This window comes from Tursiops truncatus, chromosome 6 (genome assembly GCF_011762595.2).
Source record: "Tursiops truncatus isolate mTurTru1 chromosome 6, mTurTru1.mat.Y, whole genome shotgun sequence".
Taxonomy (NCBI): Eukaryota; Metazoa; Chordata; class Mammalia; order Artiodactyla; family Delphinidae; genus Tursiops; species Tursiops truncatus.
The window spans coordinates 97,815,984-97,839,832 of NC_047039.1; the positions used below are offsets into that span (position 1 = coordinate 97,815,984).

The window sequence follows — 23,849 nt, forward strand, 5'->3', positions numbered from 1 at the left end:
TGACCTCGGAGCCTGTGCTCTTCACGCTGAGGTTTCACTGCCCACCTGTTCCCACCACGGGACCGTGATAAGTAGTCCAGCTCCTGAAATGGAAGAGTCTCCTTCAAAGCCCCGCCCCATGGCTGCCTCCGCGCCGCACGCCTGGCTGCCTGAGTGAGTCTCCTGTGTCCTCTGCATTTCAGGCGTACTTTTCTCAGCCAATGGTGGCCGCGGCTGTCATTGTCCACCTGGTGACCGATGGGACCTATTATGGGGATCAAAAGCAGGAAACCATCAGCGTCCAGCTGCTTGACACCAAAGACCAGAGCCACGATCTAGGTGAGCGTTGCCCTCGGGCGCGGCGTGCTCTCGGGACCTGCTTCTGCACGCGCCTGCGCGTGGTTGTAAGCACCGGCTGGGGGTGAGCGCTTTCCTCCCCTTTCCTCTCTCTTGCTTCTCTATTTGCCATTCTGGTTGCCTTCAAATCAGGATGTGTTTGTGTGTCCAGAGAAGCCCGAATCTGACAGGTGTGGGCATAAGGGGTTCACGTCAAAGTCCTTCTTTCAATAGCTCCCTTCTACCCAACGCCTTTACCCTCAGGCATCCCATGAGATCCTCAAAAGACCCTGGGAAGGAGACTGAGTAAAGGTTCTTTCCCATTATGTGTGTCATCACCCGAGACCCAAAGAGAGGCATCGAGAGGCCCGGGTCACGTGGGAGGAGCCAGCAGGAGAGCCGGGGAGCCAGGCTTTCAGAATCATCGCCTGCTGTGCTTCACCCTATAGCCGTGGTGTCCGTGACAGTAAACGAGCCATTACTTGAGATGTTGTGACCCGTGCAGAGCACAACACCCAGCGCTCAGGAAGTCCCATCGCCCCCTCCCACACTTCCCAGACACCCTGCCCCATCTACCTCTGGGCAGCCAGGCCAGGAGTTTGGAATTCCAAGCCAGTGCTGAGGTCCAGGCTTCAAAGCTGGCCGCACCATTCCACAGGGAGCTCACTTCAAAGACCCGCAGGAACCAAGCATGCGCGGGGTCACTTCGGGGTCAAGCAGGAGCCAAGGCAGGAGGAGGGGGTTTGTTTTGTTGTTATGTTTACTTATTTGGTTAGTTTTCAAGGCAAGGGGGACACGTTCATAAGGAAGAAGAAGAAAACCCTGCTGGATTTCTCTGGATTCCTGGGAAATGTCCCTAAGTGAGAAACAAACATTTTCATAGCGGTCCTGGCATCACAAAGGGCTCTGCGGAGAGACTTACAGAGGAGTGGGGAAGAGTCAGGTTCCAGCGAAGGTCCTTAGACCCTGCTAGCTGATGCCTGGGGTGTCCGCATGTCCCTCCCCACTGGGTCTCCTGTCCCGTGTCCTCAGCTTCCTGGCACCCCTTGCAGAGGCTCTGCAGCTCTAAGACAGTAGACCACAGAAGGGGACCTGCAGGCCTCCCGGGACATGGCTAGGATCATCCCATTCTTTCGATGCAGGCGCTGAGTGAGTGTTAGGGCTTTGGTGGATTCACATAGTAAAGAAATGGCTAAGCCACAAATGGAGCTGATGTCCGTCAAGCACCAGAGCCAGCTTCAGTTTTACCGAACTCCAACCCACCCCATCATTCCCTTCCCTCCCCTTCTGATGTACCTTTTCTCCCGTCCCTCTCCCTCCTCCCTTCCTTTTTTTCTTTTTTTTTTTTTGTGGTATGCGGGCCTCTCACTGTTGTGGCCTCTCCCGTTGCGGAGCACAGGCTCCGGACGCGCAGGCTCAGCGGCCATGGCTCACGGGCCCAGCCGCTCCGCGGCATGTGGGATCCTCCCGGACCAGGGCATGAACCCATGTCCCCTGCATCGGCAGGCGGACTCCCAACCACTACGCCATCAGGGAAGCCCCCCACTTCCTTTTTGAAGCCCGGGGACTTCTAGAAAGAACTGAGAGCTTCTGAGTGAAGCAAGTTTGGACTTTCCTTGGACTTTTTATGGCTTGCTTTTCTGTTTCCCTCTGGAAAGCCACCTCCTGGTCATGATTCTCCGTCTCCTCTTTGCAGAGTGGGTACAGAGGTCCTTACCTCACAAGAGCTGCTCCCAGATTCCTAGATTAAAAATGAGAGTAGGCTTTTTACGCTGGGAATGACTTATTTCTGTGAATTATTTCCATCATTTATATGACAGACCGGGAAGGCAGCCTGAAAACTAGCAACTCAGACCAGCAAGCCCTCATGCAATGTGGGAGGGAAGTGAGGGCCAGTGGTGCTTGGCCAAGGGGTGGCCATTTGGGGGAGGGGGAGGGGCTGTGAGCCCTAGGTGAAGCGAAAGCTTAGGGGGCAGTGAGGCAAGGGGATTGGAAAGATTTGGAACCAAGAGAAAAAGGCAGACAAAGAAACTTTCAATCAAACTCAAAATCCCCACTGGCCACCCAATGGTGCTTTTGTGCAGTGACATGAAAGGGTCTGGGGGCTTCGGGAAGGGCCCGTTGGGGAGGGCGTGACTGGCCGTGAGTAATGAGCCTGGCCCCTCGGCCCTCTGTTTCCCCTGACAGGCCTGCATGTTCTGAGCTGCAGGAACAATCCCCTGATTATCCCTGTGGTCCACGACCTCAGCCAGCCCTTCTACCACAGCCAGGCGGTACGTGTGAGCTTCAGTTCACCCTTGGTCGCCATCTCGGGGGTGGCCCTCCGTTCCTTCGACAACTTTGACCCCGTCACCCTGAGCAGCTGCCAGAGAGGGGAGACCTACAGCTCTGCCGAGCAGAGGTAAGGCACCCTGGGTCGGCTCGCCCTGGCCGTGTTGTAGCCAAGTGGAGAAGAAGGGGTTCTGGAGCCGGGCAGCCATATGTGTTGCAGTAAAAAGTCTGTGTGTTGCTCCCTTCCCTATCCTCTGGCCTCTGGTCAACTCTGCCTTTGGGCTCGGGAGGCCCACACGTCTCTGAATTCCAGGGGTGCGGGAGGGCAGCAGGGACATGTTGTGGAAGGAAGACCTCCTTCACCTGGCTCGCAGTCCCAGAGCTGGCGGCGGCCTGCAGGATGACCCTGGGAACATCACTTTCCCTCTCTGGGCCTCAGCATCCTCGTTGGAATGAAGAGAGGAGAGGTGGTTTAGCTCTCTTTCAGCTCTGAAATACTGGGATGTTCTGTTTCCGCAGTAGCACAGGCAAGAGTCATAACCCTCCTGAATTTAGGGGGATGCTGGGGGGCTACTATTTGCTTCATCCCACTGCACTGTATATTGCAGGGTTGGGTAAACCTCTGTGTCTTCCCCACACCTAGCTCCTGAGACATTCTCCCGGTGGGCTCGGTGTCTGTCTTTTAACCGCATGACGTTGCTGCATCAGTACCATTGATCTGGCATCTGTTAATGCACCTGGTTTGGAGCTAAGAGAGGATGCTGTTTCCTAGAAAGAGTATGAGCTTTAATGATACTCTTGCCTAGGTTTGAATCCACCCCTTCCTGACTGTGTCCTTGGACAAGGCACTTCGCTTCTCTGAGTCTCAGTTGTCTGTTTTGGAATAAAAACGGGTAATAATCTCTACCCCATAGGGTGGTCGTGAGGATTAAATGGTGCACCGCAGGCAAAAGTGCTCTTACAAACTATTAAGCACCGTGCAAAGATAATGTACTGATAGAGGATATTTATCACCACTTTCTGATGTGATGGTGGTGCTTTTCTGCACAGAATTCTGCATAAAGTTCTTAGATTTGAGCTGGGAGAAGCCTCGGAGCTCATCTGGTACATCCACAGTGTCCAAACTTCCATGTTACCCTCTGGGTTTTCACAAGCAGAAGGACTGGTTCAGGGTCCCACATCATCTCTGACATTTGTTTTAAAGAGTTGGGGTCTCTGTGGTCTGCCCCCGAGCGAGGCCCTCTGAAAGGCAATTCAGCCCTGACCTGTATACCTGGGAGCAGGAGAGGAAAGAGGAGTGGGGAGGGGGACCCCAGCCTTTCCCACGCCCCTGCTACCACAGAGGACACAAAAGGTGGTTGCAAAACCCACATTGTTTTGCACCCACTGTCTCTAGCTTCCGTTGTGCAAAGTCTGTGGCAATCCTTCGGAGGCAAAAGAGCTCCTTAAATATCACTCGTTGTATTTCACCCTGAGAGGGCTTTTTCATCCCTGGCTCGCCAGGCTGTAAAAGTAAGTTAATTCTCAGAACCCAGGGAAACAGTGTCGACGGAAAATGCAAATCCATCAGACCTTCTCTGCAATGCTTTCTCATCCTTAGCCAGTCACCAAGACCATCCCCGAGTTCACTGAGCCCAGCACTGGCTTCTTTGAATCCTTAATTAGCAGTTCCCGTGCCCGAAGTAAACAGTAAGAAGTGTCTAACCTTGGAAGCAAGTCCGTCGATGAGTATGTGCTGAGTTCTTTGCTCTGCTGTGGAAAAGCACTGAACTGGGGCACAACGTTCCAGGCCCTCCTCCTCTCTGGGCTTCAGTCTCCCCGCGTGTGAAATAACGATGGCGATGGGTCCGTGTTCTCTGTGGTTCCTTTCAGTTCGAACAGTGATTCTCAAGAACTAGGAGGGATGAGAGGGAAGAGGAAGGGACCCACACTGGCTTCACGGTCACCCCTGTCCCGTGAGGTATGGACAGAGGGAGCGAGTCACGGCCATCCGGGCAATGGGAGGTACAGTCCCACTTTGTCTGCCCCGAAGAGCCACACTCCGCCCACCAGGACCAGGCACATCCAGGAGAGAAAAGAATTTTTCATGGCTGCTCACGGATGAGCGTTTAGTCAGTGAGATGGAGTTAAGTGATGGAGATGCAGCCGTCTTGGGATTATCAAAGTCTATGTGTTCTCATTCCAAGGGGCTCTGAAATTATATATTACGTATATTGTTTTGTGCTGACGCTAACCTGATCCCTGAAAGCTGCGAGGCTGGAAGAGATTCTTTGGTTCTGCGTCCCCATTTGAGGATGGGAAACCGAAGGTCCAGGTGGGGGAGGTGTTTCCCAGCGTCGCCCAGTGGGTTAGGATGCAGAACCCAGTGGCACTGGAATCCAGTTCGCAGGACTTGCAGGTCAAAGCTCTTCCCTTCTCATCAGAGGTGTCAAAAGAGCTGTGTCCCGGAGGCCAGACTAGGCCACAAACAACTTGTGTTTGTTTGGCCCTCATTCGGCCTCTTCTTTAATTACTTGTAGCATTTAACTATCAGAAGAGTAAGTATTAAAGCCCACAGTTCTTCCTCCTCTTAAGCACATCAGAGGATTTGGAAACACCAGGCCCTGGGTCCCGCTCTGGCCGGCAGGTGGCCTCCCACTGGCCACACCCCTCTCAGCTCACCTGGCCATTCAGCTGGTCAGCCGGACCCGCAGCTGCCGACCTCGCCTCCCAGGGCTGCCCCCACCACATCACCAGCTCGCGGTAGAAGAGCCTTTTCAGGTCCCTTCCCGCGGGAGCCTCATTACCGGGCAGGAAAACGAGTCTCATCTTGATCATTCTCTCAGCCTCGCTTCTCCAGCGGTCCCAAAGCTGGTGTACCACGAGCAGCTTTCCCCTCGTTTTCCGGTGTTGAGCGCGCTGTCTTTCTGGCTGTCCCCATCTGAGCAGCTCAGAATGATTTCTAAACAGTCTGCCTGTTATTACCTCCACAGCCCATGGCATGACTGCAGCTAAACAGGCACAGAAGTTAAGCCGTGGGTCAGGGGACAGAGCCAGGAGAGGAGCCCTCACCAGCCCTTTAACCTCTGGCCTTCTCTGTCCCCCATTATGCACGACCGGGGGCCCTTTCAGTGGACCGCGGGGGCAGCAGTTGGAGGACTGACTGTGGGATCACTTAAGGACCTACCTCTACATGGAACTTGAGTCTCTAAGTAAATGAATTAAATAGGTATAAGAAGAAAAGAAAATTCATAAGTATCTGATTATCTCTGCATGGGGAGAGGGGGTGTTTCCACCTTCACCCAGGTTGTGAGCATTTTTTTGGTAAGATTTACCTGTGTCCCTTCCCCCACTGGCCTCAGCCACTTTCCTCCCTTCTGAGGAAGGTCGTCTTTTTTCCCCTTCTTTTGTTATTTTTATTGACAGCCCGTCACTGGTATGAAATCCTCCCCCCACTTTTTTTTTTTAATGAAGGCAGAGCCTTTTGTTTTGTTTTGTTTTCCTTGTTTTGATTTTTGTTTTTGTGTTTCAGAAATGACAGAGCTGTGTCAGGGAGTTATTTGGGAGGGGCAGTTGGGGTAATGTTTATCATTTTTGGACAATGTGTTCACACAACCCTTTCCAACTAACGAACGGGACGGCAAAGGGAAGAGCAGGGACTTCGGGAGAGACAGGCAGATCCGTGCTGCAATCCTGTCCATGCCGAGTGCCTTTGGACAAGCAATTTAAACTCGCTTAGTCTTAATCTCTTCTTCTCAAAAACGGGAACAATAATACTACCTCATGGAGTTATGGTGAGGACGCGGAGAAGATAATGAAGGTAAAACACAGCTGCCGATACCTGTTACTATTCCTTCCTTTTCCCCTTTCCTTCTTGTTCCTGTAGGCCAGGTTTAGACAAATGTGCTGAAAAAGCAGGGACTCCACATTCCCTAAGGTGTGTCTGGAGGACACTCGTCCTAAGAAACATGCCACGAAGAAAGGTTATCAGAGCTTGGAAAATGCTGCGCACACGAGTCCCTCCTGAAAACCCACCATGTGCAGTAGAACGTTCAAGGTTCTGAGAAGTCCTGCAATGAAGAAAACTGGTCTCATTGACCCAAAGCATTGACCTCCCCATCAGAGCATAGACCTGTTTGGTCAGGTAACTCATGTGACCAGTGAATGTTTTCCTTCATAGCAGAAAGAGCCAGAGGAGAGAGACCGCCTTCTCACGGAGCGTCATAGTTGCTACAGCATTTCTCATGCCTTGACCTTTCAGCTCTGCAAACACGCTGAGCTCCAACCTGTGCTGGACCTTTGCACGTGCCCTTCACTCTGCCTGGAATTCCTTCTGCCCCAAACCTTTGTATAGCTAATCCTTCGTCTCATCCAGGTCTTAGTTCAGGTGTCCCCGAGGAGGCTTCCCCTGACCTCTGTGTGCGTGGTGTCCTGCCCACCCCTCCCCTAACAGTCACCCTCTATAATGTCACCTGGGTTTAGTGCCCTTACGGTATGCATCACTATCTAAAACAAACTTATCGATTACTTTTTTTGGGCACATGTCCTCCCTCCTCAAATACACACGGTGACAGGACTCTTCCACGGTAGCCCGAGCGTCTAGAACAGTATCTGCTGCGCAGCGAGAGCCCCAGGCAAGTGTGTTGAATGGACGAGCCAGTGGCTGACATGTCCCCTGGTTTTGACAGTCTTGAGAGGTGGATCATTTTATCACCTCCACTTGACAGAGGAGGAAACTGAGGCTCAGGGCATTACATAACTTTCCAAGATCAAACAACTGATAAATGGCAGAGCTGGGGCTCCCCAATTTGCCCACTTGCTAAGCCCTAGGTTCTTTCCATTCTAGGAAACCACGTTTTCCAGTTTATCCTTTTCCTACAGAGAAGAACCTAATAAGCACAGAAGGAGGGAGGGTGCTGTTTTTACCCTAATGGCCCCTAGCCCAGAGAAGCCCAGAGCCATTGTCTTTCAAAAAGAGTTCCCAGAGCCCCCCTGGTGGTCATCAGATGGGAGCCCAGGGACCTCCTGGGAGTGCAGGGCGAGAACGGCCAAACTGTACGGTAAAGGTCAGAAGACTGGCTTGGAAGCTGGTAGCTTACAGAGTAAATCTATTTAAATTGGAACCATGTGGCTCTTTCCCCCAGCGCTTACACAACGTGAACAGATGCATTGTTTGGTGTCAAAGACCCTGCGTTGACTCCACAGCTACAGTCTCCACATGGAGCCCCGCAGAGGCTGTCAGGGGCAGGAGAAAGGGCGGAGAATCAGAACAGCTCAGCGAGTGTCACTTAATCCCACTCACCCTGCATTTCTGAAAGGGGAGGCGGTATGTGGAGACTGCAGAGCTCACGTCGGTGCGGGTCTGAGACCTGAAGCTAAGGCTTGCCCTTGTCTGGGTATTTTAAAAGTGAATTTGTTTGTGATAAGTTTTAGAGATGTTAGCGCCTCACACCCGCCCCCGCACCGCCCACCCCACTTATCCCACTTTAATTCTTACCATACTTTTGAGCAGGGGATAGAGAGTGGGGCTGAGTAACCACGTTGCTGTAAAATCCTCTGGGGTATCCTGGAAACTGGCACCAAGAAAAAAGTTGGGAATTTCTTCTTAAGTTGGTTTGACCACCCACCACTCCTTGTGTCCTAGATAGAAACAGGAAAAAGAAGGCTTCGAGGCTCTGGATGGCAACCTAGCTGTCTGTGCCTACCATATGCCAGGCGTTGTGTTAGACAGAGTCAGAGGGGCAAGGTAGAGAGAACTGCCTCCCGGAAGCTTTCAGTGTTCAAAATCAACATGTCAACGTCTGCAAAGTGCTTAAGAGTTATTGCAAGACACTGCCACCATTTGTTTCTTGCTATTTAGGAAACAGCTATTTCGTGCAAGGCATTTTTATTGGCAGTGCGAAGTATACTGAAGTGAAACAGGCATTATCTCTACCCTCAGGGAAGTTCTAGTCCAGGTGTGAGGTGAGGTTAACAGCAAGGACTTTGGAGTCACACATCTGGATGGGAACTTAAACAAGTAACTTGATCTTGCCGGTCCCCGATTTTTCCAACTGTAAAATGAATAACACTTAGCTCATAGGGTTGCCGTGAGGGTGGGTGAGCTCACGTATATAAGCAGTCAGTGAATGGTCACTAATGTTATTAAGCATCTGCATGACGGTAGTACGAGGGGAAAGATCACCTAAGCACAGGCGTTTTATGTTTTTTCCGTTTCCTTAAGGGTTAGCACACATTCCGGCACGTGATGGGCACCCAGGACCTGTGTTTTCAATGCATGAAGCAAGAGACCAGGCTTTTAGAGAAAGGAGGGCCCAGTGCGGCAGGGGGAGCTTGCCTGGGACACGAGAACGCTTCCTGTAGAAACTTAGATGGAGCTCGGACTTGAAGATGAATGGCGTGATCTCTGCACAACTTTTCTAACAATTCATAAGTCACTTTACAGTTTATAAAAGACTTCTACTTTCAGTACCCCAGTTGAATCTCATGGACCTATAGGTTGGCCGAATTTGAGAGTACACTGAAGCTCAGAGAGGTGATGTACTTTGCCTAAGTTACACAGCTTCTAGGTAATAGAGCATAGATTTATTCATACCATTAGCTACCATTTATTGAGTGCTTTTATGTGCCAGGAATTCCACTCTCCTTTTGCTGAACTATCTGATTTAATTCTCACAGCGACCCTCGGAAGTGAGTCCTATTATAAAACATCAAGAGGCTTTCATTCAACTCAGTGCCTGGCAGATAAGAGACTCAAAGAATACTTGCCGTAATCATCATGATCCCCATTTTGTAGACGGAAAAACTGAGGTTCTGCAAGGTTTGAAGATTCATAACATATAAGGTTTTCAAGCTATAGGATTTGAACTCTGGTTTGTCTGTTTCCATAACTTGTGCTTTTAGCGATAAACTTTGACCACTGCCTCCAGAGTCTTGTTCACTCTCTGTGTCTCCAGTTTCAGCCTCCAGAGATTTGGAGAGGAAGCCCATGAGGTTTTGTCTTCCAGCTGGAGTGCAGTCGTCCTGCAAGAAAGCGCCCACTCACCCTCTTGTTTCTTTCCTCCTCAGCTGCGTGCACTTCGCATGTGAGGCCGCTGACTGCCCGAAGCTGGCTGTGGAGAACGCTTCTCTCAACTGCTCCAGCAGTGACCGCTACCACGGTGCCCAGTGCACTGTGAGCTGCCGGACGGGCTACGTGCTCCAGATACAGCGGGATGATGAGCTGATCAAAAGCCAGGTGTGCACAGGTGCCGGGCTCAGAGCTCCTCTCCAGCCCAGGAAAGGCTGAGCGGATGTAGAACCTGCTCTCTGCTGAATCCTCAGCACTTAAAGTACTGCTGCCCCATAGTAGATGCTCAATAAATAGGTGTGGATTGAATGAATGAGGGAGTCAATCTGGGATTTCTGAGACAGTGGTTCCTGTGCAGAGGAGCATACAACATGTACCAGAGTCCCCATATAGGTTGCAAATCTGGAAAACCATGGGCTGAGCATGAATTTTGGACTGAAACCGTCACAGTCAGAACTCTGCTACAGTCGAACGGGCTGCTTTCAGAAGAGGTGAACCCTCTGTCGATGAGGTGCTCATTCATTCATTCAAACATCTGCACTCCGGGAACCAGATACTATAGTAGGTGCTAGAGAAAAAAGGTCACTGAGATAAACCTAGTTCCTCCTCTCAAGGAGCTTAGTGACTAGTGACCACGAGCAGAAGATGAGTGAGTGATGGCCTCACAGTGTGCTAAACACTGTGAAGGGAAGTGCAGGGTGTTGTGGAAGCACAGGGGGAGTCAAGGAAAGCTCCCTGGAAGAAGCGACATGAAAACTGAGAGCTAGAGAGACAGACAGAGGGACGCGTGTTGTGGGGAGGGAAGGAGGCAGGCTCTAGGCACAGGCAGGAACGGTATGTGGATGCCCGTTGGTGAGAAGGAGCGCGCCACAGACAGAGGTTTCTTTTACTGAACTCACCCAAGCAGTGGGGCTGGAGGGCAAGCAAGGTGCGCCGGTGCAAGGCCCTGTTAGCTTGCTCAGAAGTTTGAGGGTCGTCTTTAGGGCAGCAGGGAGCTGTTGAAGGAAGTGGCGTGGTCAGATCATGGCGGATGAAGGTCCTTCCAGCGGCCCACCTGGGTGTGGCTTGGAGCCTGGCAGAAGACTGGCCTCAGGGAGAGCCATCGGGAAGTCATCAGAAGAGCGTGTGGAAGGGGGATGAGTCCCGCATGAGGGTAGTGGCAGCGGGTGGACTGGAGACGTCGCAGGACGTTGCTTCGGCCGGTGTGGCCGTGGGGTCTTGGGTGGGGGAGGGGAGCGGCAGTTAGTTAAGTCCTGAGATTTGGGGATTCCAGGTGCAGCCTCCTGGGGGGTCCTGCCAGCGGACTCCCACTTCGCGCTCCAGGTACACAGGGCACGTTCCTCGTTGCTGGGAACACCTGTTTGCACAGTCCCCGTGGGACCTCTGGGACCCTCAATTGCTTGTCTTAGACACCTGCTTCTGTGTGTCAGACACGGAAGGTCTGAAGTCCTGTGGAAACAATTAAGCTGGTTTGGGCAGTGAGGGACCTCTCCTCCCTTGGATGTGTGCTTAAGAGGGGTAAAGTGTCCCGTGCTTTTAAAATCCCAACTCAACGTTTGGCGTCCCCGATCCCCTGGGATTTGGCAGCTCCCCCCTTGAACGGAGGCCTCCATGCTGGCTGCCGATGCCGGTCCCTCCCGTGGCTCTGGAGCGTGGCCTCGCCCTTCCACCGCTAGCCCTGCCATCTTCTAGTTTGGGTCAAATCCCTGTCGACCCTTTCATTTTCTCAGGCTCGTTCCTTCTTCACGTCTCCCTCTCCCAGCTATTGAACCATCCCATCTCAGAGTAGGGAGTGGCTCTTAGAGCAATCCTTGGGTTCAACGCCAAAGGGACAACTCGAGGAAAGGGACCTGCCCACGATCTCATAGCACAAAGGACCAAATCCAGCTCTCCATTCTCCCCTGGCGATGCCCACTCTGTGCCAAGCAGTAGAGGATGAAACACACAGTCTCCTCCAGGGCCAAGAAAAGATACGAAGCTCAACAGCCAGCGTCCCACCGCTGTGCCGCGTTTCAGAGGCTATTTCGTGAGAGAAGTCGTCAGGCCCCGAGAGGTCTGAGTCTTAAGATTCTCAGCAACAGAATGGAAATAATGATCTGAGAGACTCCCCAGACAGCAGTGAAGAGCTGGGCTCAATTCCCTCTCATCCTTTTTCCAGCTGTGTAACTTGGAGCTAATCCCTTAATGTCTCTCTCAGCCTCAGTTTCTGCAGCTGTAAAGTGGGAACTGAAACACCTCCTTCAAACAGTTGTTGGCATCATGGATAGGGAGCTAGAGTTAAACGCTAAACATTGATCTCTGGGCGCCTGGCAAGAGCCTGCGCCGTAGCCTGGGGGAGAAGGGGGTTTCGCCACGTTTTGGGGGTTCCATCTGCCGTTCCTCACTGTGCCCGCCCCCGCCTTTCAGACAGGACCCAGTGTCACGGTGACTTGCACGGAGGGCAAGTGGAACAAGCAGGTGGTGTGTGAGCCAGTGGACTGCGGCGTCCCGGACCAGCACCACGTGTACGCTGCCTCGTTCTCCTGCCTCAAGGGCACCACGTTCGGCAGCACGTGCTCCTTCCAGTGCCGCCACCCAGCGCAGCTGAAAGGTACCGTCCTTCCTGCGGGAGGCCTGGAGGCTGCTCCCAGATCCTCCAGCTGGGGCTCAAACACCAAGGGGCGGACAGGGTTTTATCTGTGCTTCTGATTCCTTTCTGCCCGTTGTGTTTATGTAGACTGCCTTGCTGCGCAGCTGAGGGGAAAGTGGAGTATGGATACATATGGCATCTGTAAGATCTTTCAAATCTTGCAAAAGAGGAAAGAGACAAGAAGGAAGGGAAGGAGGGTAGAAGGAAGGAAAAGATTCTAAGAAAGTAACATTTGGAACTGATGTGACTAGTTCACTGCGTAGGTTTAGGGCCCCGTAAGCCTAGGAGGTAAGTATTATTACTATTCTCGTTTTCACAGAGGAGGAGATCCAGGCTCAGAGAGGTGAAAGAACTTGTCCAAGATCATGCTGTTAGTGGGGGGCTCCACCATGGGGCCCAGGGCTGTCTTCTTCCACAGGCCACTGCTTCTTCTTAGGAAGGGCTCAGAGGGGAGTGGTTCTGGGCGGAAAGTGCTTGCAGGGATCTTGTGGGCAACGTGCTAGGGGTATCGGGGTGAGTAAGACATAGTCTGGCAAACTGGAGAAGAGAACTTATGTTGGAAACGAGTGAGAGGCTGGCCTGGGTGACCTAGACTGTCAAGATTAAACGGGCTCTTTAAACTAGTCAGGAATAACTGATTATTGGAAAGGTGGTGAAACTGAGGTCCAGTGAGAGGAAGGAAGGACCTTGTACAGAATCGCAGAGCAAGTTAGCGGCGTTACCAGAACGACGCTCTTCGCTTCTCGTTGCGTATTGGATTTGGACATTATACTCAATTCTCACAGGTGCCAGGACTCTCTCCTTTGCTTGGTTTATCGGAGGAAACATTGCCCCTTTATCAGACACCCCAAATGATATCTCACTAAGGAGGTGTCCTACCTTGGGGTTCATCATTCCTTAGAGTGGGAATGAGTGGACTTCTGTGGAGTGGTGGCGGGGTTTGGAGGGAGGTGTGTAAATCCCCTTCAACTTAGATGTCATATTGCAAATTCATGAGTTTCAGGCATTTTGATGATTAGAGAAAGTCAATAGTGTCCCCAAATTTTCAAGGAAATATAGAACTTCAAAAGATTACCACACATAGTAAGACTCAATAAAGTGTATAGACCGAGTGGCTGGATAAATTGATGAAAGTAATACCATAAGAAATGTTTCTTTTAAGAAATGAGTGAAGGACCCGGCAGTCTCATACACTGCCCCAAAAGAAAAGCAGGAAACACTTCTGGGGTGCGTCCTTTAGGGCCCCTCATTTTTTTTTTACCCAAGAAGATTTGAATGTAAAATCATTTTATCTGAGCTGCTATAGAGATTGAGATCTGAGAGAGGTGAAGAGACCAGTGGAAACTGTAAACCCTCCGTCTTTCAGGTTACCTGAGCCCTTCCCTTGGCCCCCATTTGCCCAGAAGTGGGACCTGTTAATAACTCCAGACTAGGAAATCACACTTCACCTCTCAATCAGAGGCCCTTGGGAAAGGGAGGTGTATAAATTAGCATTGATTATTACAGCCCTCATTGTGGCTAATAATAATCCTTCATCAAAATGATTCAGGCCCTTCTGCCATTGCTCCTCTGCTTAACTCTGGTGGAGGGGGTGACCCTACCATGTAGACATGGCCCCAGGAGGACCGCCATTTTGATAGCTGTTGATACCCACTTTGCTCTTCCCTTGAAAACACAGGGCAGCATCTCGCCAGTGGCCACATTGACCCACCGGGACCCACTGGCACACCATGACCCTGGTTTCCAGCATCATCTGATGTTCAGATTCCAGGTTCTGATGCTTTGGCTTGGATCTTCTGGCAGCAAAAACTGGGCAGAGGTCCTTTTACCTCTCTCTCTTTTTTTTTGCGGTACGCGGGCTTCTCACCGTTGTGGCCTCTCCCGTTGCGGAGCACAGGCTCCGGACGCGCAGGCTCAGCGGCCATGGCTCACGGGCCCGGCCGCTCCGCGGCATGTGGGATCTTTCCGGACCGGGGCACGAACCCGCGTCCCCTGCATCGGCAGGCGGACTGTCAACCACTGCGCCACCAGGGAAGCCCTTACCTCTCTCTTGAGCTTGTTAATGATGCCTCCCTTCTTAAGCCAGAAGATAAAGAGGTGATCAAAACAAAATTTTACCACATTTCTTGTTGGCTTCCCTTTCCTCCCTTTGTTTTTCCTTTCCCTGCAGCGTGATTTAAGCAAAAAGAATGTGAGCTTTTGTCAGACAGACTGGGATTCCACCCCTGGTTCTGCCCCAGCTGTTTGATCTTAGGAAAGCAATTTCACAGCCTTGAGCCTCAGTACTCTCATTTGTAAGATGGCTGTAAGGGCAGCCACGTTGAAGTGTCATGTTGAGAATTAAAAGAAATGGTGTGTACAAAATGCCAGGGCCCGAGAAAGCGCTTAGTAAAGACTCATCTCCAGGGGGCACCCTTACGAGAATCCCTGGCTACCCTCTCGGCCCCTGACCCCTTTGTCCCACCGAGGCCTTAGTTCTGGGAGCTGTGGAGACGCGATCCATCCTCCATGCTCTTCTCAGGACCTGGAGGTTAGCGTTCTCAGTCAAACAGCCACCACCCAGGAGAAGCGCTGAGTGTGGCCCTAAAACTGCTCTAATGCAGGTAGCACCGCAAACTCCCTTGCCCCTTAGAATCCAGGTGTACACAAAATACCCTGCGAACTCACAGCCCTAGAATCACTCCCGCCAAGGTCCTTTATCAAACGACCACTAAAAGCACAGACCAAACGTACAGACATGCATGAGGGAAAAAATACTACTCTCAAGTTTTAAAAAAATAACATCAAAATCATAAATGTTTAATTAAATGGCTAAAATTGCAACGTTACTTCCATGACCTCGTCAGCCTCACCTCAACCACGTGGGGTGCCCTGGATATCAATTCTGGAGTGGGGCTTCTGAAGCAAGCATGTGCTCATCCTACAGAAATCTTTCTAGGGACTTCCCTGGCGGCCCAGTAGTTAAGACTCCGCGCTTCCACTGCAGGGGGCGTGTGTTCGATCCCTGGTGGGGGAACTAAGATCCCGCATGACGCATGACACGGCCAAAAAAACAAAATCTTTCTAAAAGGCCCACTGTCTGCTTCTGTCTAACCTCAGATTTCAACGCAGTCTATTCACTAGTTTGCAGAAGATACCTAATACCATCAAGCATCTTCTGATTTCTTTAGACTCTCCTGAAGATAGGGATGTGAGGTGAGTGCCCACACCTGCAGTGTCCAGGCTCCCGCCCAACCTCCGCTCTGTTCCTCACCCCTTACCCTCTCCCTCAGCATCCTGTCCTGACCTCCCTTCCTCTAGGAATTTCACATCCTCTCTCAGGCAGAGACCCTTTCATCTTTCTCAGAAGCAGATAGCCAGCCCTGGAGGATTCCGCTTTATCCCAAGGGTCTCATTGGGGCATCTTCCTCATAAAAACAGGGTCACCCCCAAAGGGGAGTTCTCATACCACTCCTAAGAGAATGCTGCTGGCTTCCTCTTATCGTCCTCCTACTTTGGAGATAACAGGGTCTAGGATGTCACTGGGTCCAAAGCACCACGAGGTGTTGATGGTAAAGCGCTACTCAAACGCTTCCTGGGGCCTGAGGAGCGCTGTGGAGAAGAAACGTGTTCAGGATCACACAGCTGCTTAGGAAGCCGCCTTTAGATATGAGCAGTGGTAGGAATACAGACCAAGCAGCAGTTTTATCTCTTAGATAATTCTTCCTGTCTCCCTCACTCCCTCACCCCCACTCTACTCTGAACGGTCACTCAAGCTTCAGAAGTCCAGCTTAGTCTTACTTCAGGGTTCTTAGCTGCTGCCCCAGAATCCCTTTGGCCTTTTCTAAACCATGCCCCTCAACCCAGAACTCCCATCAAACCCTGAAACAGAGGGCAGAGCTGGGAGAAGCCTAGAGGTCACCAAGGCCAATCATTTCATTGTGCAGTGCAGAAACTGAGGTCCAAGACAGGAAGGCATTTATGCAAGGTCACTGGGGCCACAAGGTCACCCAGGGGTCCTGACCCTAGAAATGGTGCCCTCTTGCTAGGTGTGCCCCTTCCCACCAACCTGGTGAAATAATCCCACTTTTGCATTCCCCAGCCCCTCCTATATGGCAGGTGTCCAGCATTCCAGGCTCTTCGCTCCGTCTTCTTAGGACATTCTCCATCAATTATCCCTGTCTGTGACTGCATCTTAGCACATTCTTTTTCTTTGTGTCTAACATACGGGGCCTCTTGGTAAAGAAATTCGGAAGTGAGCGACACCGTTCTGGACAGCGGGGAGGGGGAGGGAGTGGTGAAATCTTACTCTATGACTAGTTTTGATTTTGGCGTACTCCACTCGTCCACAGTCCTGATTCCATGAGGTTTTCCCTGGACAGCAGCTCCTCTTTGGCCATGCTCTTGGGTGCAGGCTCTGTAGCGGGGTCGAGAGCACGCAGGGGTCAGACAGACCCGGAGTGAGCCCCAGCTGTAGTTTGAGCAGCTCACTTTCCCACTCAGGGACTCACTTTTCTCACCTACAAAATGGGATTAATGACAAACTGGGTTATTAGGAGGATCAAGGAGATGGCGCCAGTGATTCTTCCTAGGCCTGCCTCATAGACTCAATTACAGACAGCTATTGGTAGAATGCCTTTCAGACGTTTAGGGGGGGAAATGGACAATTTAATAATCAAAATGTGATCTGACTCACCCAGGCTGGAGCTGAGAGAGCCCAGTTTTCCTGAGCAAATGATGCTTTCTGGGACTGCCAAGCCCAGCTCAGATGTTCTCTTTAGCTCCTTGGGATTCCAGGAGCCTAGAAATGTGCTTTCAGGACTAAAATCGGCAGACGATTGCATGCTTCTCTTGGTAGCTCCATTTCTCCTGCCTCAGCTTCTCCCTGACTTTATGCAGCCCTGGCACTGGGTGAGGCCTCTTCTGTATTAGTCTCCCTTGTTCTTCTTCTTCTTCTTGCGCTGTCACTTCTGTCAAGGTCTGTTTCTTTTTTTTTTTTTTTTTAATGAATTTATTTATTTATTTTTGGCTGCGTTGGGTCTTTGTTGCCGCACATGGGCTTTCTCTAGTTGTGGCGAGCAGGGACTACTCTGTTGCAGTGTGCGGGCTTCTCATTGCGGTGGCTTCTCTTGTTGCGGAACACGGGCTCTAGGCGTGTGGGCTTCAGTCGTTGTTGCACACGGGTTCAGTAGTTGTGGCTCGCGGACTCTAGATCACAGGCTCAGCAGTTGTGGCACACGGGCTTAGTTGCTCCGTGGCATGAGGGATCTTCCTGGATCAGGGATCGAACCCGTGTCCCCTGCATTGGCAGGCGGAGTCTTAACCACTGCGCCACCAGGGAAGTCCAAGGTCTGTTTCTTAACAGGAGCAATGAAGCCGAGTCTCCTCCCACTTCTACCTTTGGTGAATGCAGCCTCCTGAGTGCTGGTTTGTCCTTATCCTGGTCCAGCTAGCTGCATTTTTGTTTTCTTAATACAGTGGCCAATACCCTTCCACATCCTAAAATATTAGAGCTGGACAAGAATTTAAAGACGGCTTTGGTTTAGGGACAGAGAGGTTAGGTGACTTGTTCAAGGTCACACGTGGATTCATAAACCCCACGCATTTAACAAATGGCTACTGAGGGCTTACCATGTGCCTGCCACAGGGTAGGTTCTGGGAATAAAAGAATGAACAAGACCACGTCCCAGACCTTAGGATGTGGGCAGTGCCAACACTGTATACAAGGCATTAAGAAAACCAGACATGGGTCTCCTGGCATTTCCCCCCTTGTGTTCTACTCTAGGTTAATTTCAGTCTTAAAGGCACTCTCAAAGAAATGGGGTCTTCTAGATACTCTTTCAAATACAATAATAAAAACAGATCTATTTCTTTTGACAGTACATTTATAATTATTTTAATACTCACTAGAGATTGAAGTTTCCTTCGCCTGTAGACAGGCTGAGCAAGATTCATTTTCCTGACTTTAAAAGATGAACAAACAGAAGTACAGGGTCACATAACTTGCTGACATCGGCACTCTTCCCCTCAACCAGGGATTCCAGGCTCAGAAATGCCTTCACCTCGTGTCCTGAGTCATGTTCTCCCAGGAAACACAGGGAGAGGCATGAGAAGAGGAGGCATGGAAATGATAGAAGCGTCAGGATCTCTCCTAAAGCCAGTTACCTCTGTGGGCAGCTGGAGCTCAGTCCCGCTGGGGAGGAGTGGGAGACAGGGTAGAACATTCCTCTGGAAACTGTCTTGTTAATGCCCCAGCTCCTTCACTGGTTGCGTGCTACGGCCGGGAGCACTGCCACCTCAGCGCTGTGAGCTTGCCCTGTGTGCAGCAGAGCCTCCCTGGTCAGAACAAAAGGCCTCCAGTGACAGATGGCTGCAGGTGCAGTATAGAGGTCAGAGCCAAGGGCATGGACAGCCGTGTCCTACCTACTTTCTTCAAAGCCCCAGGGTGGCTGCAGGGTGGCGGCCACAGCTAGGGCGTGGAAATGCTGATTCTGCACAGTTCAGTGCTTGCTGTGGGGTGGGGCATGTCCATGGTCCTGAATCACCGGTTCCTGCTTTAGCGTGCTTCTTCTTTTGACTGTGGTGCAGGGCTAACTCCTATTTACCCTCTTCCAGAACGTATTTTCTGGTTTGCATTTTCTCTCTTGATTAACGTTTTGCGATTTTTATGTTAGCTTTTGCCACAAAGGAACCATGACTTCCGCTTTGCAATCTATGATTTGCATAGCTGGTAGGGTGTACTTTTAAAGCACCTCAGCCCTTTCTCCAGAGGTATTTGATCCTTCTTGGGAAATTTAGAGAGGGTGTGCTTCCCTTATCTTTTGTGACTGCCCCCCCACTAAGTGCTTGCTAAGCTGGGGCTCTCCCAAACACTGCCCCCGTCACAGGGGCCAAGCGAAAAAGCACTTTATGGTCTCTGGTATCCTGGAGCCCTCTCTGCTTCTGTGGAAGCCAAATGAGTCATCCTTCCACACCCTTTTTTCTTTTTACTTGGTGTAGAAGTATCTGTAGTTTGCAGTGTCACAGTTCATCAACGTGGAATCCTCTGTGGGGCTTGCAGACCCTAAACAGTCTTGTACTCCCCAGATGACTCACACAGACACAGGAGGAGAAAGAAGAAAGTGAACGGGGAGAGAAGCAACAGAGGAGCCTACATACCCTCCCAGCTTTCTTCTTTTTCATGCTTTATTTCTCTCCATAGTGCTTCCCACCTTCTAGCCTACTAAATAGTTTGCTTTTTTAGGATATTTTAATGCGTTCCTCCCTATTCCACTACAACATAAGCTCCAAGAGGGCAGGGCTTGGGTTTTGTTTTGTTCACTGCGTTGTCCCAACGCAGACAAGAGTAGCTGGCACAGAGTAGGCACTAAATAGATGCTTATTGAATGAATGAAGGCTTCCATGCGACCCCTATGGTCCTTTCAGGTCTACTACTGAAGGCAGAGGTTAGGAGGGAGAGAGGGGGGAGGTGAGGAAGAAAAGAAGGGAGGGAAGGAGGGAGAGAAGCAAATAAGGAATTTGACAGCACATTTTCTTTGGCAGCGCAGTTCGTAAATGTTGTTTCATCTGATCTTCTCATCACCCTGAAAGGCAGGAGCAATTGCTTTCTCTCTGTAGCTAAGAGACTTGGGGCTTGGCTCTCTCAGAATAGACCCTGAGAGCTCTGCTGAGCAAGTGTAGCCAACTTGCCATTAAAAACCACAAAATCAGCTTTAGACCCCACTTTAATCTTTTATTAACCAGGAGAACTTGGTCAAGTCACTTGTCTCTCTTAAGTCCCTGTTTCCAAATGGGAGTCATCCTACTAAGAGCACTGTGGTGAGAATAAATGAGATCACATAGCAGAAGTACTCAGTACGTCGTAAATGATCAGTCTTGTTCCTGTCACCCCTCTCCAACTTCCAAATCCCGGAGCCTCCCATGTGATTCCAGTCCTCGTTGTCAACACCTTTCAAGAATAACGGGGAAGAGGAGAGTTTGGTTGAGAGATCCAAGTTTCAGGTCCATCTCTGATTGTCTTGGGGCGGTTTGGGGCAGGCTGTGCATCGATAATGTATGACCTGGCAGCGAACAGCCTGACTCCCCGTGTTTGACTTTTATGCGTAACGTTCTCCATCAGGCCAGCTTCCCGATGGCAGTCAGCACGTCTGCTGGAGCTGGCACGGGCTACGGGGGACGTGCTCATCTCTCAGCCGCTTTGGCAAAGCTGCACTGAATACTGGGGCCTGAAAAGAAAATCAAGCCTTCAGATACCACAATGCTCTTACTTCCAGGCATGGGGGGGCTAGGACAAATACAGGGGTACAGGGCTCAGAGAGGGAGCGGCAGCTAGAGGTCACACAGCACACTGATCCCAGAGGTCGGAAATGATTCTGATAGGAGCTTGCTCTGCCAGTTAAGAGAGGGCAAGGGCCTTCATCTCTGGGCTCGAATGTCCTTGGCAAAGGAGGGAGGATGGACTGAAGGATTATGGAGTTCTCTTTTCTATGCAGTATAAGAGGTTTCAGAATCAAGAGTCAGGAGCCTTGAATTTTAATGCACTGTCGACATGGGGTACGTCGCTCCCCAAGTTGCATCTCCTTTTTTTTTTGTGGCAGCTCTTTCTCTCCCTAGGTTCCTCAGTTGTAAGTGGAAGGGTCTGGAATTATATGTGAAAGATCCTCTGGTTCTTCAAGTTGGCTTCAGTCCAGGCAGTGCCTGAATTGCGCTATCAGACCACACTCCGCACCCCACCCCGACCCCACCCACCCCCCACTAACCCTGCCTTCCTGTGTCCTCCAGGCAACAACAGTCTCCTGACCTGCATGGAGGACGGGCTGTGGTCCTTCCCAGAGGCCCTGTGCGAGCTCCTGTGCCTGGCCCCACCCCCGGTGCCCAACGCAGACCTCCAGACAGCCCGCTGCCGGGAGAACAAGCACAAGGTGGGCTCTTTCTGCAAGTACAAGTGCAGACCTGGATACCACGTGCCCGGCTCCTCCCGGAAGTCAAAGAAGTAAGTGGGGCTGCAAAGGCAAACTCACACGTGCTTGGGGGGAGGAGAGCCAGGTCTGGCTGTCTGGTTAGAAGGAAGTGCTCACTTCTCTGCTAGAGACGGTACCCACCATTCCTCGCATTCTCTTTGGTGGGAATCTAGAAGGATATTGTTAACAACTGCCTGCCGGCTGTGTGCCCTCAGGCAACTGACTTCACTTCTCTGGGCCTCTACTTTTCAGCAATAAGATGGGGATGATAATAACAGTTACCACATAAGATTGCTGTGAAAAATGAATGAGGATGTGTATGTAAAGTGCTTGCAAAGTGCCTGGTATATAGTAAATGGTGGGTACTGATACCGTCCTTGCGCCAGGATCCATCAGAGGAGACGGGCCAGCAGGGCTTGAATTTTATTTCAGTCCACAGGTAACTCTTGCTTGGCCCTGAGAAAGGAACGTTTACCTTAGCCCCTACCACCCAACAGGACAGGCAGGGAATCAGGAAGGGGAAAGGGAGACGTGAGGCTAGCCGGCTCCAGAGGAACGTGGGTGCAGAGCGTGGCTCCAGCCGTTTGGTCCCTGAGATGTCTCTTCTTTTATCTCTTCCTTGAAGACGGGCCTTCAAGACCCAGTGCACCCAAGATGGCAGCTGGCAGGAGGGCGCTTGTGTTCCGGTGACTTGTGACCCACCTCCACCGAAGTTCCACGGGCTCTACCAGTGCACTAATGGCTTCCAGTTCAACAGCGAGTGCAGGGTCAAGTGTGAAGATAGTGATGCCACCCAGGTGAGACTCCTTGAACTTGAGGTCTGTACTTAGGTCCCGCTCCTCTCTGCTTACCAAAGAGCGACCAGTGTTTTAAGAACCACGTCCTCGGGTTTCCCTGGTGGCGCAGTGGTTGAGAGTCCGCCTGCTGATGCAGGGGACACGGGTTCGTGCCCCGGTCTGGGAAGATCCCACATGCCGCGGAGCGGCTGGGCCCGTGAGCCATGGCCGCTGTGCCTGCGCGTCCGGAGCCTGTGCTCCGCAATGGGAGGGGCCACAACAGTGAGAGGCCCGCGTACTGCAAAAAAAAAAAAAAAAAAAAAAAAAAGAACATGTCCTCTAGGAGACTCTCTGTGGATGCCAGAATCGTATAATAGCAACATCAGCAACGCAGACGTAAGGGGCTGGGTTCTCGCCATCTTTCTTTGTAATCTCTCTGAGCCTCGTTGTCCTGCCTGTATCACTGCATTTTACTGGTTCAGAGATTCTTAGCTCTGAACCCCTATGAGAGAAATCACGTGTGGAATCCCAGTGTATGAAGTCGATCCGAGTTAAGGAATGACCAAGGCTGTTTGGCCAACTTTCTACCACCATCACCACTTATGCTAGTCCCTGAAATACTTAAACTCATGACTTTCACTGTCTTGAGACATCAGCTGACTCCTCAAGCATAAGGAGAAAGGGAACCATATTAGGCTAGATGTACAGCTTTGAGAATACTGTGGAGGAAGGAAGGACAGAGGGAGATGGGATTTCATCTCAATCCACATGTAACAGACAAAGTCCAGCACTCCTGCCGGCCCTGCGGAAGGAGTTCTGTGAATGCATTTTCCTTCCTCCTGACACATACACTCCACCCACTAAGATGGGTAGGGAATCAAGAGTGGGAAAGAGAATGATGAGCCAGCTGGCTCCAGAGAAGACCTAAGTCCACGAGGAGCTCCAACCCTGAGAGAACCAACCATTTAGGGTTGGCACCTCAAGCCCCGTGCCTCACAGGTGTGCAAGGCCAGGGTCCAGCCAACTGGGCCCCAGTGCACGTTTCTCCCCCGTCAGTCCTTAGTCTTTATTAGCATCTACCGAATACCAGACAGCATCAAAGCGGCATCCTCACCTCATCTCACTCCCACTCCCACATCCAGATAGCCACCACGTCCTCCCCGTTCTCTCTCTCAGTCAGCTTCTGAACTGTTCTCACCTGGCTCCAATGCCGCCACCCTGACTCAGGCCACCAGCGTCACTCTCCGGGGCCGCCGTGCAGCTTCCTGACCATCTCCCTGCTTTCTCCTTGCCTCTCTCCAGTGTGTTGTTCGCATTTCAGCCAGAGTGGTTTGTTTAGAGCACAAATGTGATCGTAACAGTTCCCCTGCTCAAAGCCCTTTGTGAACCAGCGACCCCCATCTCCCTTAGGAGAAATCCCACCTGTGCATTCAGGACGTCTCCCCCATCACCAGTAAGACGGATCTCCCCTTCACCTGGGCATCCTCTGTGAAAAAGCCCCTGTCCCCTTTTCCAGCCACCTCCCTCCTAACCATCCTTCACCCTTCAGCCCAGGTAGCCCTCCTTCCAAGGACCTTTTCCTGACCCTTCCACTGTGGGCTCCATGCCCCTCCTAGGGGTCCTCCCATTCACAGCATCGACCACACTGCACTGTAATTCATTTCACCTCCCCCCTCCCCCCGCCAGGTTCTGAAATGCCTGACCACAGCTTTAATCTTCCCTGTGTTTTCAGCACTTGGGACAGTGCCAAGCACCTAATGGGTGCTCAGGAAGCGACAGGGCATGAGAGAGAGCTGCAGTGAACATCCAGGCCAGTCTCCTCATTTTCCAGACGAGAAAGCCACTCACCCACCCAAGGTGACATAGCTGGT

At 51.4% G+C, this 23,849-nt stretch overlaps 1 protein-coding gene across 3 annotated transcripts in view; it reads left to right on the forward strand.

Annotated features, from left to right (window-relative positions):
- Positions 1–23,849, forward strand: part of PAPPA (pappalysin 1) — a 256,746-nt gene that overhangs the window by 173,673 nt on the left and 59,224 nt on the right. For all 3 annotated transcript variants that reach the window (XM_073806482.1, XM_033858470.2, XM_033858469.2), the window contains exons 12-17: positions 183–318; positions 2,503–2,716; positions 9,634–9,802; positions 12,041–12,224; positions 21,024–21,234; positions 21,828–21,999. In XM_073806482.1, the coding sequence (XP_073662583.1) occupies positions 183–318; positions 2,503–2,716; positions 9,634–9,802; positions 12,041–12,224; positions 21,024–21,234; positions 21,828–21,999 (1,086 nt within the window). The remainder of the gene's footprint in view (positions 1–182; positions 319–2,502; positions 2,717–9,633; positions 9,803–12,040; positions 12,225–21,023; positions 21,235–21,827; positions 22,000–23,849) is intronic.